Raw genomic sequence first — 18,891 nt, forward strand, 5'->3', positions numbered from 1 at the left:
TCCAACATTAATTAGCATTTTGGCCTTGGTTTGATCCGCCAGCTCCTGAGAAAGAAGTAATATCAGGGTCTCATCGGCTCGTTAGATTTTTTATTAAGCTCTTGAGTACTTCCTTTTCTCTGCCATTTTGTACCAAACAGACAATCATAAAATATTGGTTCATGAAGATTTAAAGAGTACAACAGTTACAAGGTGAAGATGTTGGAAAAACATATCTATGTTTCTGTCATTAATGTATCCTCTTAAGCTAATATGGTTTATTTTTAGATGATATATTAAGGCACGGTTTTATGTGAAAGTAGGTTGGAAATTGGCTGACTTGTTTTCACATAATATTCAATATGAGGTGGTGCACATGATGTGAGTGTGGCTGTACAAGGGTTCACATTGTGAGGTTTCTTACAGTTAACATGATTTTTATTCGTTTTTTAAAGATCACTTTTTGTTGTTAGGGTCCAGGCTGCTGCAGTGGGGACAAAGTTTCAGTTTATGGGGTGCACACTCCACAAGGTGAGCTACCTGTGCACCCCAGAGACTGATACATCATCAACACATCATGTGTGTACTGGTGAGGCCTTCTGAGTGGTTGGTGCCACACACACAAAAAAAAAATCTTTTAACTGTCTCTTGTCTTTTCATCTTAAAAATCAGTTACACCATTTTGATACGACTTTCTGTGATTTACTATGTACTATAAATGTCTGTCAGTCTTAAACAGTTGAAAAAAAGTCACAAATTAAACCATCAGCGGGCTGAGTCTGTCTCGTTTTGCCTTTAAGCAGATGCCTGATGATATGTCTGAATAAGATGTCGCTAAACAGCTTCATAACCAACCATATCCCCACTGGGAAAAAAAATAGACTGTGTAGTCTCCGTAAAAAAGCTCTCCTTTCCCTCCCTCACTCTCTCCTTCTAAGTGTCTGCGCATTGACACGTCTCTCCCCAGTATATTTGCCATTAAGAGGGACTAAGCATTTCATTACAAGTCTACTGAGCTCCCACTGTGTTATTGAAGCCAGAAGCCAGTGTGGCTTTCTTTCTTAGAGATACTAATAAAAGAATCAAAGGAGGGAGCTTGTGTTTGAGTGTGCAAGTCTGTGTTTGTGTGTCTGTATATTCTAGTAATACTGATGTAATCGCAGGCTCAAGCCCAATTAGCCTAGAGGGTAACTCTGTAATAATCCCTACCCCTGGGCATAATGGCCTATTAAAGCAGCAGTGGACAGAATAAATGAGTATGTCTAAGCAAAGGGAAAGAGCGGGAGAGAGAAAGAAGGAGAGGCAGGAAACACGAGGGAGGGAGGAAAAGGAGGGTAAGAGGAATGGGAGGCCTGGAGGGAGAGAGATAGAATTAAAGGGCGTGCAGAAGATGGACTTGTTGAAGATAAAGTTCTGTTTCAATCTTATTTTATCTATTTTCACATATTTCGTCTCACATCACATTTGTCATTTTACATCGCGTCAGTAAGACTGCAAGTAGATTCACAAACCGTTGGAAAAAAGTCAACTCCAAATACAGTATTAATACATTTATGAACTTCCTGACAGTAAGAGACTATAACCTGGCAATTCCATGTCACGAATGTCTCCAACATCTACCTGATATTGCTTCTACAAGGGCGTAATAAAAAAAAAAACTCACAACATTTTTCCAACACAATTCTTGCCATGTAGCCTATCGGACCAAAAACAAACAGTGACAAATTCATCTACATTTCATTCTGTCTCCCACTTCTCATGTATTTATTTATATACAGTGTATTCTTAGAACTGGAGAATGCCACTGACAAGACTTGTTATTAACAAAAATATTTTTAATCAACTGGAAGGCATCTATAGAAATCATTTCAATTCAGATCATGTTTTTTCTGTCAGGTTTAAAGCTCTGGAACGCCCCCTTGTGAACGAATGTATGATAATTAGTAACGCCTTTTAAGATCCAAATTTGGAATCTGTCATCAGATGTATTCGGAGGAAAACCGTACTGTAAGCACACCACCATAACGGTGTGGATGAATCACCTATTCCACATAATCTAACTGCCTCCTGCCAGGTTTTCAATAATATATTAATCCAAGGGTTATCTTTGTTTACCATCTTTTTTGGTAATTCAGTATCTGCAATAATCGCTTCGTGGTACCCCTTCTGTCATTGCATCTTACCGAGTGCACAAGCAAATTATGGTCAGAACTGCGAGGCTGAGAGGCCCATGCAACCACATTCCTTTCTTAATTGTAAAGTTTCATATCTGATCGTGGGTTTGATCCCATAAGTATCAGGGTATCAATTTCATATATCAATTTCATAAACAGTTTGGTCAGTATCATCACTGAAAGAGTCTAAAAAACAAACAGCATTCATGGCAGAATATTCATTTTAATCTGCTCTACACTGGAACTCAAACTCACAATCCATCTTGATAAGTCTGACTTTATCATCTCAATGGACCATAATAATTTTGAGATACTCTACAGACAAGCTGATGCCCAGGAAAGTGATTGAATTGATTGATTGATTCTGCGTCCTATTCCATCAATTTAGGTATTCTTCTAATGTGGTTTGGTTGGTCGTAATTAAATGTTATTATCTGAGTTTTCTGTACATTATGCTTTTAACCTGAGAGCGGCCAGTGTTTTTCTAGACTCATCAGTTTTGACAGTGACTCAGCAGGCTGGGTTGTGTATAGCAGTACATCATCAGCAAATAGAGCCAATTTTTGTTCCCCTGTTGGCTTTAGAGTTCTATAAACAAGAAGCGGAGCAGTGGTGAGGCCCAGCAGCGTGACTTGTTCCTCATTTTAGGATTATGAATTTGATAAATCACCATTAATTTTTATCCTTGTGGGTGGTTTGTTGTAGTCTTGAATGTTTCAGTGACAGACTCCCACTTGCACTTAGTATGAGACAGATCTGACTGACTCAAATGCCTTCTCAGTGTCAAAACCTATAATGGCTGTCTTTACTTCCTGTTGTGGGACAGTGCAGTGTTCTCCTGATATTATCTTGACTTTGTTGGATAAAACCTGTCTGGTCGAAACGGATGAGTTCTGGGAGTAATATTTTCTATTCTGGACAATATGGATGTGAACAATTTAAAGTCCACATTTAATACACTAATGGGACGATAATTACCACAATCTACTCTGCCTTTCCCGTCCTTTGGTATGACAGAAATGATTGCATCCCTTCACGAGGATGGAATTTCCCTTTTCTGCAGCACTTAAAGGCTTTCAGTAACATTGGACCCAATTGCTCCAGCATTGATTCATATCACTCAGAAGTGAAACCATCTGTGCCTGGGGATTTATTTGCTTTTAGCCTCCCATTTGCTGAGTATAATTCCTCTTTTTTTGTCATTTTTTTTCATATTGTTTCTTAGTAATAGGAGGTATGTTCAATGAGGCTTGACATGACTCAGCCTGAAGGTCGTCGTGAATTTGTGATTGGGAGCACAATGATTTATTATTGATTTTTTTGAAACTGTTGTATTCTTTCTAGTCATGTATTGTCTGCTTGTTTTTTAGTAGAATGTCAGATATAAGTTTCAAAAATTTCCCACCAACTTCAGAAAAACATTGTTTTAGAAATAACTTTTCTTGTATTTCTGCTGTCACCCCGCCATCGTCATACGCATGTCAGTATGTTTTGATTTCGTTCTTCAACTTTTCTTTGGTCTGTGGATTATTTAAAATACCATTCAGTCTCCAACGTGTAGATCTTGTATGTGTTATATCTATTGTGATACAATGACTACGGTCTGAAACAATGACTACGGTCTGAAAGAGCGATTGAATAAGGATCGCACTGTCCTGTTCTATTGAGGTCTGAGAATGAAAAAAGAATCCATCCATAAGATCAAGAGTACTAGGTGCAACATCTATAATGCCCATTTCCCTCATTGAGGTGTTTATGCTTTTATTGATACTTCTGGAATCTGAATTTCCATGAGAAGAGTTTTGGGTTTAGACATACATTAAAGCCTCCTCCACAAATTAAAATTCTCTGGTCAGTATTTTAAATATTGGTCTATAGCCGCTTACTACCTGGGGGAACATACACGTACACAGACATGTCTGGAGGCTATTTTGTCTAAACTGAGATTCTTGCAGAAATGCTATTTGAATTTTATCTTTCTTTAATCCTGACAGAATCTTTCCTCTCTCATTCGTCTGCTTTGCATTTAAGTGTCTTAGTGCCAGTATTACACAATCATAACTGTTCCCTGCAGGAACCCAGAGAGTAAACAACAGTTCAACACTCAACAAAAAGAACATAACAAGAGGGTATCATATTTAGCATTATCATTTAGTGTGACTTCCAATATAGAGGCATTATCTATGACCCGAACAGAGCCTATATAAAAACAGGTCCAAGGGAAAGCAGCTCTCCTGAGACTGACAGAGGGGGCCCTTGCTGAAGGTAGCTGCAACAAAAAGTACACCATGTTTCCATCATTACTATTCTTAGTGTAGCAGGTTAATAATATTTCTACCATCACCCACCCCATCCTTTGGATTTTTGGAAACAAATTAGCAGCAACACAACACAAGCAAAAAAGTATGCCCAGTCTTTTAAGTTGTGGAAGTTGGGGCTCCTCAAAAGGTTTGCAGTTTCTCCTTGAAGTTCACCTCTCATTTAGTGCAGGATGGGCATCTCCCTGCTCACTGGTTGCTGCTCTCCCAGGTCAGCTGTCGCAGCTGTCTCAAGGGTTTGATTATCTCCAGGATGAATCCTCTCCTCGACAGGAGTCACCTCTCATAAATTTGGGTTTCATTACAATGTTTGACTCTCAGTCATGCCAAATACAGGGTTTGGAACTAGATTTGTCGATCTTTCAAAACCTTCCACACCTCTGCGTATTCCCTTTGCTTTAGGAGAATGCGTGGTTCACGGTCACAGTCCAGGTTTATTCGCCTCTCCTGCCAGGTAAAACCTCTTTTGCTACGCCAGACGGAGTATTGTGTCTGAAGCTGAGGAACTTTGGCAGGATAGATCTATGTTGTACATCCTCCGGAGCGTGTGGTGGGTTCTTTCGATTCGAGGAGTTTTTCGGCATGTGTGTCACAGAGCAGATACCTCTCTCAGGAACTCTGTATACTCTCATGTTCTCAGAGCTGGAACGACTCTCCAGGTCAGCCATTCTGACATCTCCTTTGGCTTGTAGCTTCAGCATTTCTGCTAGGATATCTTATGTGTTTTTGATTCTCCCTTTAGCTTTCACAGTTTGTTTCTTCTTTGATGTCCTCAAGCTGCTCTATAATTTCCTGTTAAAAACCCTTCAGCTCCCAAAGAATCAGTTGCAGTCTCTTCACAAAGCATTTGCATTACTTCATCTGCATGTTTGCTAGCTGGTGAATGGCTCTGAAGTTGCTCAGCTTCTCCATCATGTACCTCTGTTTTTGGACGTTTTTCTTGCTTTTCAGTCTGGAAGTTTAGCTTGATAGAAATGTCACACATTTTGGGGGTTCAAAATTATGTACTCACTTTCATTATGTTGCCATCTTGGCGACGTTCCACCTGGACGTCCTTCAATCTCATTTTTCACCAGATGAATGTGTTCAAAAGATTTACCTTAATGTTGAACTCAAATACTAAAACAGCCTGTCCTTGCCACTGGGCAGCAATCATACTGCAGTTCAACATGCTTTAATTCAATACTTATCAAAGATTTTTTGTTAGAATTGATGATTTGTTTTCTTTGTTGACTGCTGTCCATGTCACAGGAAGCAGGAAAATAGGATCTCATAGCATACCGTTTAAAAACATTTACTCCTTTTGATGAGTTGGACACCCTCCCTGGTCATTAGACTGCTTATTTGTGTTGTTGAGCTAAAGACAAAATAAATCAAGGCCATGACAAGATGCGGTCTGTGAGGAGATGAGAAGGAGAAGTTTTATTGTGGAATTCTATCATAATATAACCCATTAGAAAAAATATGAATTGCATAATCCATATTGGCAGTCTGTATCACAGGAGAGCCTTAGATGTAAAAATATAGAAACACATTTGACTGACTTCAATAAAAGTGGAAAACTGGTATATTAAAGGAGATTAATGAATGAAATGGAGGGTAAAATTAAGTCCAAGCCACCAGCCAGATGCACATTGGCAAAAATTCAGTTTAGCTGTCATTCAAAAATTCCAGCAATGCTCCTCACCCAACCCTAAACCAAATCTTGTTAGTGGGAAAGAAAGTGGAAAGCAGAAAATCTTCATATTCTCATAGTCGATTTGTGATTTGTGACTTAGAACACATCAAAGTGACAGGCATCCTAATTGTCTTTCCCTTATATGAATAGTTACTTACTTTTTTCAATATAATGTATTACTTACATGTATAAGTACACTGATGATTAGAGTTTATCACAGCTGTAGTAGAATAAATAATATAAGAATAAACTCACCTGAAGATAGGTCGACCCGGTTGTTGCCGGTCGCCTTCGTCACATTGATATGAACAAGAATCTTGCTGTCCTCGAGGGAGATCTCCAGCGTGCCGTCATCGAGGTTACTGAAGAGGAGGAGTCCATCGGGGTTCCACGTACGAAACTGGAAGCTCACAGACACTGTGTTGTGATTGGCTCGGCCTGGCAGCTGCAGGAAGCTGGTGGCGTTGAAAAAGACCGGGAAGGTGTGGGTCTCCACGCAGGAGAAGGACAGGTTACGCTGTGAGGACAGAGATTAGGAGAGAAACAAAGAGAGATAGCAGGACGTGATCAATTAGTCTTCAAAGAGGGAAGTTAAAAGCAAAGCTAATCCCTTGAATGTGGGGTTGTATCTGAAGTTGTCTGAGTGTTTTAACTGCCCCGAACACTTCAGGAAATCATGTATTTATTCACCGGGCTTTTGTTGCTTTGAATCCAGCCTCTGCATATTTACCTTCAGATGTTCCTGACTGAAGCTGCGTTCAAAGACTGATGTCGCGTACACATTATAAAAAATGTCTCTCTTTGGTTCACCCTGCCTTTTAAACCAGAGCTGAACAGTAACCTGGGTGATGTTTGGGAGCTGGTGGAAAACAAACACTATTGTGGAATTTAAGCACTAATTACCATTGAGCTTCTCCAACCTTGTGCTGTTAATCAAATCAGCAAACACTCGATACTGAGCTGGCTTACCAACTAAAGATGATTCCTGATTGCCTCTGCCTGTATGTGTTTGTGTGTGTGTGTGTGTGTGTTTCTGAAACTTGATAGCAGATCTGTTTTGATTAGTAATGAACGGCTATGTGAGTCATCAGAGAGAATTAGAGGTGCAGCTTTAATGAACTTGATTAGTGCCTCCATTTGTTCAATCAGTTCACCAGAGATCGAAGAAGATACACTGGCTGTCCACTGTTGAGAAAGAACAGGAGATGGGAAACTCTGAAGGCTGTTCATTAACTTATTTTAAAGATGGCAGAACACTTAATGTGCTCAAGTTACACCCAGCAGCCACACAGTGCCACATGTTTGACGAGGACATGCAATGCGTTTAATATCTTCCTCATTCCGTCTGAGATTTTGTCTTTGCACTGTCGATAGCGGTGAAATGGCAGCCATGATATCAAGAGGGAGCACAGAGACAGGAGGCCAACACACAGGGAGGCCACTGATGGGTCACCTGGATCTGATTAATTATGAATCTGTTCAAATATTTTGGTACAGTGAATAATTTGCCCCCTCAATCAGGTCAGATACAGACTTAGCATGACAATAACGAGAGCATTCAGTGCTTTGCTGCCTTTACAAGCTTGTTCCTTCAAGCTCTTCCTATTTGTTTGCGACTGAGTTGTGTTGTCTTTTTTTTTATATATATGTGTGTGTGTGTGTGTGTGTGTGTGTGTGTGTGTGTGTGTGTGAGTGTGTGTGTGTGTATATATATGCACATTTCCCTTACAAAGCTGGAGGTGTCTAGCTTCTTTCGTCTGGCCAGGTCCGTGATGTTGTCTCCATTGTAGTTAATGCTCTCCATGCAGCCCTTGAAGTTCTTCCTCCCTCCTCCCACTGGCTTGCCACTGTATGGCATCCCCCCAAAGCTCAACTACAGAAAAACAGAGAGAAAAGAGGTCAAATGAGATGGATGGTGGGAAAAACTACAGATTGGGGCTTCCTTTGATTAGCTTCTCCCTCCACTGCTAGAACATTGCAAAAAGCTACCTAAATGTAACATGTTCTATTCTGGCATCATTGTACAGCCATTCCTCCCACGAACAGGGATTACAGTAGCAGCAGATGAATGTCTAATAAGGAAAATTGCAACAAATCCTTAAATAGATTTCAAAGTCACACTACAATTAGACCTGCTAATGTGCAATTTCTATGGATGTTTTCACGTGAAACAAATAGAAGTCATCCATTAATGATAGAAGGCAGTCTTACGAATGAAGAGCGAAAGTGAACAAAACTGGAAAGTATCTAATGGACTTGTGTGAAATGTTGTAGACGGTCACAGACAGAAGTGGTAGCAGGTGTAACCGTCTTAAAAGGACACATTTTATTTGTCTTGATAATGGCCTTTTGTGCGCAGAAGAATAACCAAGAAGTGCATGCAGCTCTACCATGAAGTGAACATGATCTACTTATGAGAACATATGATGGCATAATAGTTGCCAGTTGTTTAATGAAATGAATGAATGCAAAGATGGATGGATCAGGTCTGATTCACAGTCAAACATTTAATATCACGTTGTTCAAACCGAACACCTTGATCAGTATACTGTAGACACATACATTTATTTATATAATGTCTCCATTGGAGCAGTGGGAGATGGCATTAAAGGAAGAAGAAAGCAGTTTGTGGGGAACAGATGTGATGAGAAGACAACTGAGGCGAAGCGATGGAGGCTAATAAAGAGGCATCTGGTGCTGAAGCGCTGAAGGACACAGAACTGATGAAAATGTAAACTGCGTTTCCAGTTTTTCTGCGGTTGTACATGTGTTTTTTTTGTTTTTTTTTCTTTCAGACATAGCTCTGAGGGAAGCCAAGATGATGGAAGGTGGTGTGCAATTACCAGTCGATATGTGTCCTTCTATCTGTATGTGTGTATGAGAGTGTGTGTGTTTGTATCTGTCTGCGGTGACGCTCCAGTAGTCTTAGTAATTACTGCCAAGGGTAGACACAAATGCACCCGGATATTTAGTCTACAGGCTTAAATGGGAGCAGAAAATGTACTGATGTGTGCGCACACACACACACGGAGTGTGTGGACTAGATGGAGTACAGTGGCACACTTTGAGTAAAAGCTGCTCGCAATTTGGTATTTCTCTCTCTCTATCTCTCTCTCTCTCTCTCTCTCTCTCTCTCTCTCTCTCTCACACACACACACACACACACACACACACACACACAAAACCCCTCGATTGACCCTGTTGTACAGATTTCCCTAAAGATCCCTTAATTTAACAGCTCCAGTTTAATTGGACTGTGGTTTGTCCGGCCCCATTTCTCAGCATCCTCCTTAACACTGGAACGGATCAGCCTCATCAGTGATGCCTGCAAAAGGTCACACGCTCACACAAACATATCAATACACACACAAACACGGGCATACATCCATATATGTATTCACCGTACACAGTTGCACATGCATGCACAGTGCACACCCTCACATTTCGCACAAGTGTGTGCATTTCATACCCATTATGCATTCTGGAATCAATTTCCTGTTTTAAGTATTATTGGCTGAACTCTTTGCATTCCATTACTGACTGACATTAATTATGTGAGTTTTATGGATTAGCGATATCTAATTTCCTGTGTGGTATCAATGCACTGCACAGAAGGGGGAGGCCAAGCTGTCGCCAGTGGTGAGTAGTGACTTAAAAAGCAGCTATACAGTCAGTAAAGCATGAAAGGACAGGTAGAAGAAAATAAATAAAGAAAATAAACAGCATCAAGCAGAAAGACTATTAATAAATAAAGGTGAGACAGTGTTTCTCACAGGTCTGAAATGATCGGGCAGCCCTGCTGGGACTCCCAGCAGTTTGGGACGGGTCAAATTTTATCTGAGAACTCCTCACATTACCAGTTTCAGTACTCTATGCTGAACATTAGACTGCCCAAGGGTCCTAAACCAGAGCTCTCACGCACTTTTCGAGAGAACTGACATTCATCTCCAATCATTAAGTTCCAAAATACAACACCTCAAACATTGATGAAACAAAGCCTGCAAGCTAGTTTAGGCAGAAAGCTCAAGTCCAACAGCATCAACACTGCACACTCCTTTCTTTGAAACGTACTGTATATCCAACATGGCCTTTTTATTATCGTGGTGTACTTAAATCGTCACTGTCAGTCTTTTGCTGCACTGCCACCACTTTCTGCCCCGCCACTGCTGCCACTGCTCAAAAGCTTCACTCGTAACCAAGCATCAACCTGCAGGCTCTGCAGGTATAAGTTGACCTTGGGGAAGAGTAAGTCTCATCAAGTTTCCTTGCAGGGAGTGAAAAGGTCAGAGTGTAGAAGCCAAATATCAGTGTTCTATATATTCTGTATTCTCATAATAATCCAGTCCATATGCGATGGTGAATTAATATCTATTCATAAACCCAAATACTGTGCTGCCAATGATAGAATGATCAGGCAGATACTGTATATCAGCTGCTAGCATACACAGCCTACAAAATAATTTGTAGGTGGGGCTGTTACAGATATATGAACATGACATATGAACCAACAGTAGATGCAAAAATGTGGAGCCAGCTGAAAGGGACAAAACACAACATACATGACAAGTATTTTGTGATTTTGGAGAGTTTTGTGGGCATATGCTTCTGCTAATTAAAACCGCCAAAACTGCCTTATGGTTGCAATAAGAGGTGGGCAGAAGAGGTGGAAATGTAAACTTAATTTCATGCCAAAATTAGCCCCAAAATTGCACTGTGCCACCTAATCAGCATAAACACAGCCTCAGCTGCGCCACCCATCCACCTTGGCACAAGCGGTCTTGTCTGGAGCCAGGAAATTACCAATAGACAACCGCCTGAGGGAAGTTGGAAGATGGCCGCATTTGCGCTGCTGCCTGCTTTGCGTCTTCGCAGGGCTAAACAAATAAACTTGACTTAAACATTTGCTTTCAGAAGTTAAATGAGAGTGCACACTGTGACTACCTGCTAAACTATAAGGCTGCTTAACGAATGCTGTGCTGTTACAGTTAACACCTATCATAGATTGAAGAAGTAAGTATTCTTCTGTTAAACTAAAATGAATATATTTGTTCTTTGTGCTGTGGCCAGTCACCTGTATAACAGGCTCTGGACTCAGGCAAAGCTGAATAATTGAGCTGACACTTTAGTTATTCACTTCTTCCATGGTCTACTAGTTCTTTTTTCATAATTGAACTCGTGACAGCTGTTGAATCATTTGGCACCAAAAGCTTCTGTTATTAACATGATGTCAAGCTGATGTGTCCTTTAAAGAAAGCGATGAAGCGCATGCTTATGTAGCGAACGCATGCAGCTGCATATTTGATCATTTCCCTGTCACCTCCTGTGTCTGTGTTTGGACACGTATGTATATTGTTGGATTAATTCCTTCGTCTATTTCAGTGGGGAGACTGCAATTCCCTGTCTGTGTCCTTCACATTCCTGTCTGCATACTCAGTGCCTCTCACCTCATAGTCCAAATCCAGGTGGTCAAACTCTCCGTTTGTCCTGAAGTGCTGAGTGTGTCTGTCCAGAGTAAAGTTGACATTGCGACGGTAGCGCTCAATCACCACTGAGTGCCAGTGATTGTCATCCAAGAGGCTGCCGGTGGTCACAGAGGTATGACCCAGGATCGAGCCATACTGATTACTGCCTGTAATGGACATATTCCGAAAAAGAGTAAACTGTAAATGAAGTGGCATATTTTGATGAGCCAAAAATGAATTTTAATAAGTCGGGTAAAATATGTGTGCACAACAGCTGAATATGATGTACTCCGAAAGCTAAAAAGCAACACTTGAAATATTGAAGTGGTTTTAATATTCTTTTAATATACTGATTAACAAAGACTAATGACCACAACATTAATTATTTATAAATGTATTCATTTATTTTCTCGGGCCGGGAATTGCCAAAACAACCAGATATTATTTCAGTGCAACATAAAATTGAAACTATATCTGACGCAATTATATATGACTATATCTCATGCATGGATCTGTAAATGTGTGAATATATTTGTATAAGTTTATAGGTTGATTCAAGTTCACACAGCTCTATGAAGTACTTTCATATGTTTTCATATGTTTGCAAATGAAGTCATCCTCACAGACATGCACATAGAATACAAACACAAGTTTTCGTACTGTTTTGCCAATAATGCGCATGGCATTTTCTTGGGCAGCCGAAAGTGCTGTTATACAGTCATAGGCTTTATTTAGTTGTAACGCCGGGTACTCGAATGCACCACTGCTGTTGCTTCTGTGCTGCAGGAAGGCATCCTTAAAGGTTACACCAGTGCTTTCAGCAACACAGCTGGTCGACAGTGAGTGATGCTCAACAAGCTTACGGATTGTTGCGGCTGTTGTTTACACTGTAAAGGGTAAAATGCTGTGCCAAGGCACTTTATCTTTGCTCCAAGATAATGTTATCTTGACAGACATGACATTAATTATCATCATTACAAAAGCTTAGGATTATTGCAAAGACTATAATGATGGTATTGTTGCTCTGTGAACGTGTTGCAAACACAATCAGTGTGGTATAGCTGCTTCTGTTAGACTGAGTCCAAGGATCAGAGCTGGACCAAGTACAGCTTAGCCTTAGACATATCACTTGGATATTGTCTATCCAATACTTCAAGACTGCTTTAGTTGCACCTTGAGCGATATGAAGAGATGCATGTGTTGCCTACCCAGGTTTATCTGTAGCAGCAGCTTCGCCTTGCGCAGCTCCAGAGTGATGTAGTCTCCCTGTTGGCCCTCCCCGTGGAGAATCACACCCTCGCTCTCTGACGTCTTGAACCTCAGTGCAATCACATCCTTAATGATCTTCATCTTCTTCACCTGCACAAATATGAACACCATGAACCCCACGTGGTTATTTAAGACAACAGGTGGTTCATTTTCAATTTCAGAAACCTATTTATAACAGCTCTCTTTACTCTTTATCAGGATCTAACATTAATGTACTACAATGATACTAACAGCATAACTTAGGGTTAAGTCATTATTTTCCACAGCTACTGGGGCAATACACACTTCTTACATATTTTTTTATAGATATTTTTTTCTACATATTTTATTTTTCTTTTATATCGTCAAATTCAATTTTGCTTGTATAATATGTACATATACTGTACATAGTCTCCTTTTTATTTCGTTTTTTGTTTTTTTTCGAATGTTCTCTACCTCTGCTGCTATTTTTCTTCTCACTGCTTTGACATGTTGTTTCATCTTATCTTATCTTATTTATCTTATCTTATTAGAATATCAAGTTAGTAAATCCAGTACCTTAAAACGATATGAGATTACACCCTGTCCATCAAAGTTGATCACACCCGCCCCTAAAAAAGAACAAGAAGAAAAAGAAGCCAATGACATTAAGAGACAAAGAGAGAAGGCAAGAATGAAATGATTGGATAGGGAGAGTCTCTCATCCCTAATAACAAAAAGCAAAATAAAGCCAACACTGTTCTATGACTGGGTCAAGAAATCTGTATTGAAGTACAAAATCATTACTACCCCCCCACCCTCTCAAACACTGTACATCATGTGCTGTATTTTCAGTTACTGAGTTATATGAACAAGATGCTTACAATGACAGCAGTGATCTGAATGCATGGGAGGTTTGCCATCTTTACAAGTTGCTATTGCTGCAAAGAAATGTAATTGTTTTGAATGATATTGCACCCAACAGGCCTTTTTCATGGAGACATCGTAGTCACAGTATGAAAAGCACAGGTGTAAGTAATAAAATGAATGATGGCTGAATTCCATTTTGCTGCCTCTGTTTCAGGGTCCTCATATTGTGTATGCTGGCTCTCTGTAACTTGGCCTGTTGGGATAATTGAGTAGAATGGAGCCCTCCTTAATGCAGTAACACCTGTGCTTTTCATACTGTGATGAGTCAAAATGTCTGTTGCAAAATGCTTCGTTGCCATACACATACGAAACGGATACAGATGTAAAACTGGGCATAACAGTATAAATAAGCAGTGACACTTGTTCACAGTAAAAAATAATTTTCCACTGCATGGCATTGCATTGTCATTAATCAAAGGGACCTATAGAATTCTGTGAGAAATTATTTAATGAATGAATGTTTAATGCGAATGTGTGAAACAATAAAAAAAGGTGTTGAAGGTAGACGCTTGTGATGCACCCACCAGGTGTTTTCACTTATTTTGGCTGATAAGCTGCAGCTTCAACCTGAGCAGAGCTCTAATCAGCCAAAACTGCAAACACCTGTGTGTGCGCGCAGGCCTGAAGAACATACTTATCTACATGTAGAAAATGCTACATGAAAAAAACAACACTGTCTGTCATGCCACTGGAGTTACATATAAACAATTTTACAATATGAGGGACTAAACATGAGATATTTTGCATTTAAAAATGAAGCTTTACATGTAAAAAAAAAAAGAGGACAGAAGGAGAGAGGCAACAGGAAGGAGATGTTCAAATCTTAAGAAGAGAAATAACATGCAGTACTTGAGGCTCTCTTCAATCTCACTATTATCACCCCAACTGTTTAAGTGGTTAGTGGATAGTGCGAGTTTTTGTGTGTGTGTGTGTGTGTGTGCGTGTGTGTTGTGTGATTGGTTAGAGAAGGGTGTACAGGCTATGATAGGATAACAGCTCGGGAAAGATCGGATCATTTTATATGCAGACACGCTCATGCACTGTCACGCTGTCCCTCAATCTTTCATGCTCTCTTGCTTTCGCGCTTGGTAAACACACACACGCACACAACTACGCCAACCCCGTCCTTTCCTGATAAACACCTGCGGAGGGGGATTGGATAAAATTACATCTGTTTCCTTTGTTCCAACCTCAGTGCTTCCCAAATGATCCCATGCTGCCTCTCGCTGGGTAGAAATGCATCTTTCCATCTCTTTGGTTGCTTTCCGCTTCACTCTTGTTCCTGCACTAGTTCTCTCTCTCTGCTTTCATCTTTCTCCATTACTCCCCTCTCTTCTTCACTCTTCTCACTTCTTTTGCTTCCCTCTGTAGCTTCCCCTCTTCCTTCTATCACTTCATTTGCTTTATCTCTCTGTGTCGCTCTCTCTCTCTCTCTCTCTGGCTCTCTCTCCCCCGCCCTTCTCATCATCTTCTGTCACATTTATGGTGGAAACTGTGGTGGTAGTTGACAGCTTCCCAATTGTTTTATGAGGTATTGCAGATCTAGGTGTGGTGCTCAGAAAAGGGTTGCCAGCTCAGTTGAGTGCTTGATGTCAGGAGGGAGACTTTATGGAGGGTGGAGGGCTTTTCCACCACCTGCAAACCACTGTGACATACAGAGAATGAGAGAAAGAGGGAGAGAGGTTGACCAATTGCCATGTGAAGTAACGTGGGACGACTATGTGGTCCTTGGCCAGGGCAGCTGTGATGGAGGGTGCAAAAGAGGGCTCAGGTTTTCAGACCCTGACCCAAGAGACCATGCCATTCACTCTGACCCAGATGGTGGTTTTCCACCAGACGTGTGAGGAGACATAGGGTGATTGAGGTGGAGTTCAATGTGGAGGTTCAATATAGACAGCTGCATGTGACAGCTAATATAATCTTCAAATATATGATCCCGGAAGTTATTATTTATCAGGGTCTGAAAATTGGAAGCTGATTTCAGTGTATCACTGACATTACCTGCACAGTGTTGACTGTGTGTGATGTGTGGAGCAACAAAGAAAAACACTTGAAAACATAATGGAAACTGAGAATAACCTAGTAAGGATTACACTATATATTCATCATCATTCTTTGCTTAAAATGGCAAAATAGCAACAACAAGTGTAAATTCCTACACATGTTGTCCTTCACACTTACTGCGTCTTCAAAATGTGTGTTATGTCTCGTCGTGTCTGTTAAGCTGTTTGTTTCACCAGCGTCTAGTCTCACTTCCTGTTTTATTGTGAAACCCTGACAGTCAGTCAGTCCTTCCTTGTTAACCCTAGCATTACCTTGAGAATCTTTTTTGATATCCTAGTTTTTTGAGAATGTTCTAACCTTAGCGTCTTGTGTTTGTATTTTGAGTTTTGCTATTATTAAAACCGGCCTTGAGCTTTTTCACCTCTGCCTGTTCGAGTCGTGCATTTGAGTCCTGTACCTCGTGCCTGAGCGCTTGTGTCAATGTGTTTATTTTAGATAATTTCCTGAATGTACAGTTTACAACAAAACAAGGAGTGAAACCTTTCTTTTGTCTCCATACAACAAGTCGCACACTGTTATACATGATAACGAGGGGTGAGGAAAGTCCGCAGAGGAAGAGAAAAATGGCAGACTCAGCGCTTAATGAACCTAGTGAAGGAGTCAAGGCCCAAAGAAGTGACACAACACAGAAAAAAACATAGAATTTCGCATAATACAGCAGTACTATCTTTGTGTGGTAATAATGGAGTCATAAAAGGGGGTGACAAGTTATGAGAGACACTGAAGTGACACTAGCCTGACCACATACGAACATATCAGTGTCATGTCCTGCTTATTTATTTTTGCTAATCAGCCATTTTTGCAAAGCACTACCACAGACGAATCGAAGGCGCGCTTAACCGGCGGTTTGTAGTTATAATGTTAAATTGTATCTATGGCAACATGTGTCACTATGCAAGCAGCAAATTATGTGGCTGTGAGCACAAAAGCAGGTCACTCACAGTATGACCTACCTAGACTTAATAAGATTTGCATGGTTTTCATATTTCTTATTGGAAGTTGTGCATTAGCATTTTGGGACTATTGGTAAGACATAATAATGCCATGTAAGATGTTACTTCGTGCTCTGGTTTTAATGCTAGCAATGTTTTTGATATTTCATAATCAAAAGATTTCTCTATAATGAAAAAGAATTGTTGGTCTCAGCCCTGTACTGTAATACTATACGTACTCCACCCTTTCCCCTACATTTGATTTATTTTTGTGATTTGTGCACTGCTATTATTATTATTATTTATATAGGCTTACACTTATACGACATAGGCTGTAATAAAGAGTGATATTGATTAACTGCCAGTTCCTGTCGGTCCATGTTGACTGCTGACCGGAGAGGAAACACAAATGTCGAGGATGTCAGCGGGGATTTTGACAAATTAAGCTAGGCTGGAGGCGGAGCAAGTGCGCCAAACAAGCTGTTTTACAAAGCAAGCGGCACGCTGCTTAGCCGGCTCGCTGGTGCACGCCGCAGGCCAGGACATCCTCACTGGGACAATGTGACGTTTGCTCGTTTGCTTCCAGGCAAGAAGCGGCGTGAGCCTGAAGGTTACGCTGATGCTCTGTTTGCTGTTCGTTTGGCCTGCTCCAGAGAAATCGATGCTCTCCATAAACAAATCAACATATGTAAATTGCTTAGACTTGACAGCTGATGGTGATGATACATCATCCTGACAACAGATTTGAAGCCTTGCTGGCATAAATAGGTCACAGGTTGAAGGCGGATATGATATGCTTCCATTCTTTTGAAATTCTACTTGCATGAGAGTGATTGCGTTTGTATAGAAAATTAAATTTGTACACTCTGCTTCTGTCTGACATCCCTTTCTCTCGCACACTGACTCTACTATTTCCTGACTCATCTATGAGATAATTGATTTTCTGTTGATCCTATGTTAATCAAAATGGAAATGAGCATGTAAATTCCACAGCACGGTGGATCACGACTCCTTTACAGCCTCTAGCTCTGGCACATACGCACGCAGCTCTTCATTGCACAGGCCTAGATGAGTCATAATATGGTATTGCATTTAATTATCATACATTTTCAAAACCCAGAATTGCCATCTACAACCAACATATTTGGTGATTATGCCGGGAACATAACATCTATATTTATCTGCTGCCTCCTCCTCCTACTACTTCTCTTTTGTGCTTTCTTCTTTCATCCTCTTTTCTTTGTCACTGCCCGACACTGTACTTCACTTTCATGTTTGGACTGGGAAGCAGGAAAAACACAGAAGAAGTTGATTCTAAGAGGACCGGAGAGTTGGGGAGTGAAGGATGGGTAGACGAACAGACAAATGTATGACTTCTCATTTTCTGACTGAATGCTGAAGAAAGGAGCGGTGACAGCGTAATCATGAGAGAGCCCTGTGGGCTTCAAAACACAGCTGACAGACAACTCTGAAAGATGACGCACCCAACCAGGCGGAGTGTGTGTTTGTGTGTATGTGTGTGTACATGCTTGGATATCCCGGTTGCAAGCGTGTGTTCACCTGATTCTGTATTTATTATTGTGTCTCATCTGACAAATGTCAAGGCGTGGTGGACAACATTCGGATCTGTCAGACACACAAAAACTGCCTGAGCTTACTTGGCTTAGAAATAGATACAGTGTATTCTTTTGTTTACCTCAATCACCGTGTACCGAATGCTCTGTCTGTTGAATGATAGGACATCAGGGCCAGACTTGTATTGAAATAATAGTCTTACTTTAATCCAAGAAATAGGTTCTCTCTTGAATCCAGGAGAGAGCCTATTTCAACATGGTTTACATCACACAGCTGAAACACATTTACATCTGGGAGTTCACCATAATCACAGCACACTCCTGCTGGCCCAGGAGCAGCTCCACTGGAGCCGCTGCTGGCTCAGGTCACGCCTGCAGTAGCTGTTGCTGTGGCAAGAAAAAGTGAAACTCATTATCTTTTCCTCCTCGGATTTTGCTAAACCTTAATCTAATTCTACTGTGTGGGGATTTTGGAGTGGACTCTCTGTTCTACTGTATCTCTTATGCGGTTTAGAGCTGGCTAATGGGGTTTTTTTTTGGAGTTTTTACCTTT

The 18,891-nt window shown here is 40.7% G+C and overlaps 1 protein-coding gene across 1 annotated transcript in view; it reads right to left on the reverse strand.

Moving 5' to 3' along the window:
- cntnap2a (contactin associated protein 2a) overlaps window positions 1-18,891 on the reverse strand; it is a 314,113-nt gene that overhangs the window by 137,121 nt on the left and 158,101 nt on the right. The window contains exons 5-9 of the mRNA XM_041961168.1: window positions 13,418-13,470; window positions 12,820-12,970; window positions 11,594-11,778; window positions 7,879-8,022; window positions 6,405-6,666 (exon numbers count right to left, since the gene is read on the reverse strand). Of these exons, the coding sequence (XP_041817102.1) occupies window positions 6,405-6,666; window positions 7,879-8,022; window positions 11,594-11,778; window positions 12,820-12,970; window positions 13,418-13,470 (795 nt within the window). The remainder of the gene's footprint in view (window positions 1-6,404; window positions 6,667-7,878; window positions 8,023-11,593; window positions 11,779-12,819; window positions 12,971-13,417; window positions 13,471-18,891) is intronic.

Source organism: Chelmon rostratus, chromosome 20 (genome assembly GCF_017976325.1).
Source record: "Chelmon rostratus isolate fCheRos1 chromosome 20, fCheRos1.pri, whole genome shotgun sequence".
In the NCBI taxonomy this organism is placed as follows: domain Eukaryota; kingdom Metazoa; phylum Chordata; class Actinopteri; order Chaetodontiformes; family Chaetodontidae; genus Chelmon; species Chelmon rostratus.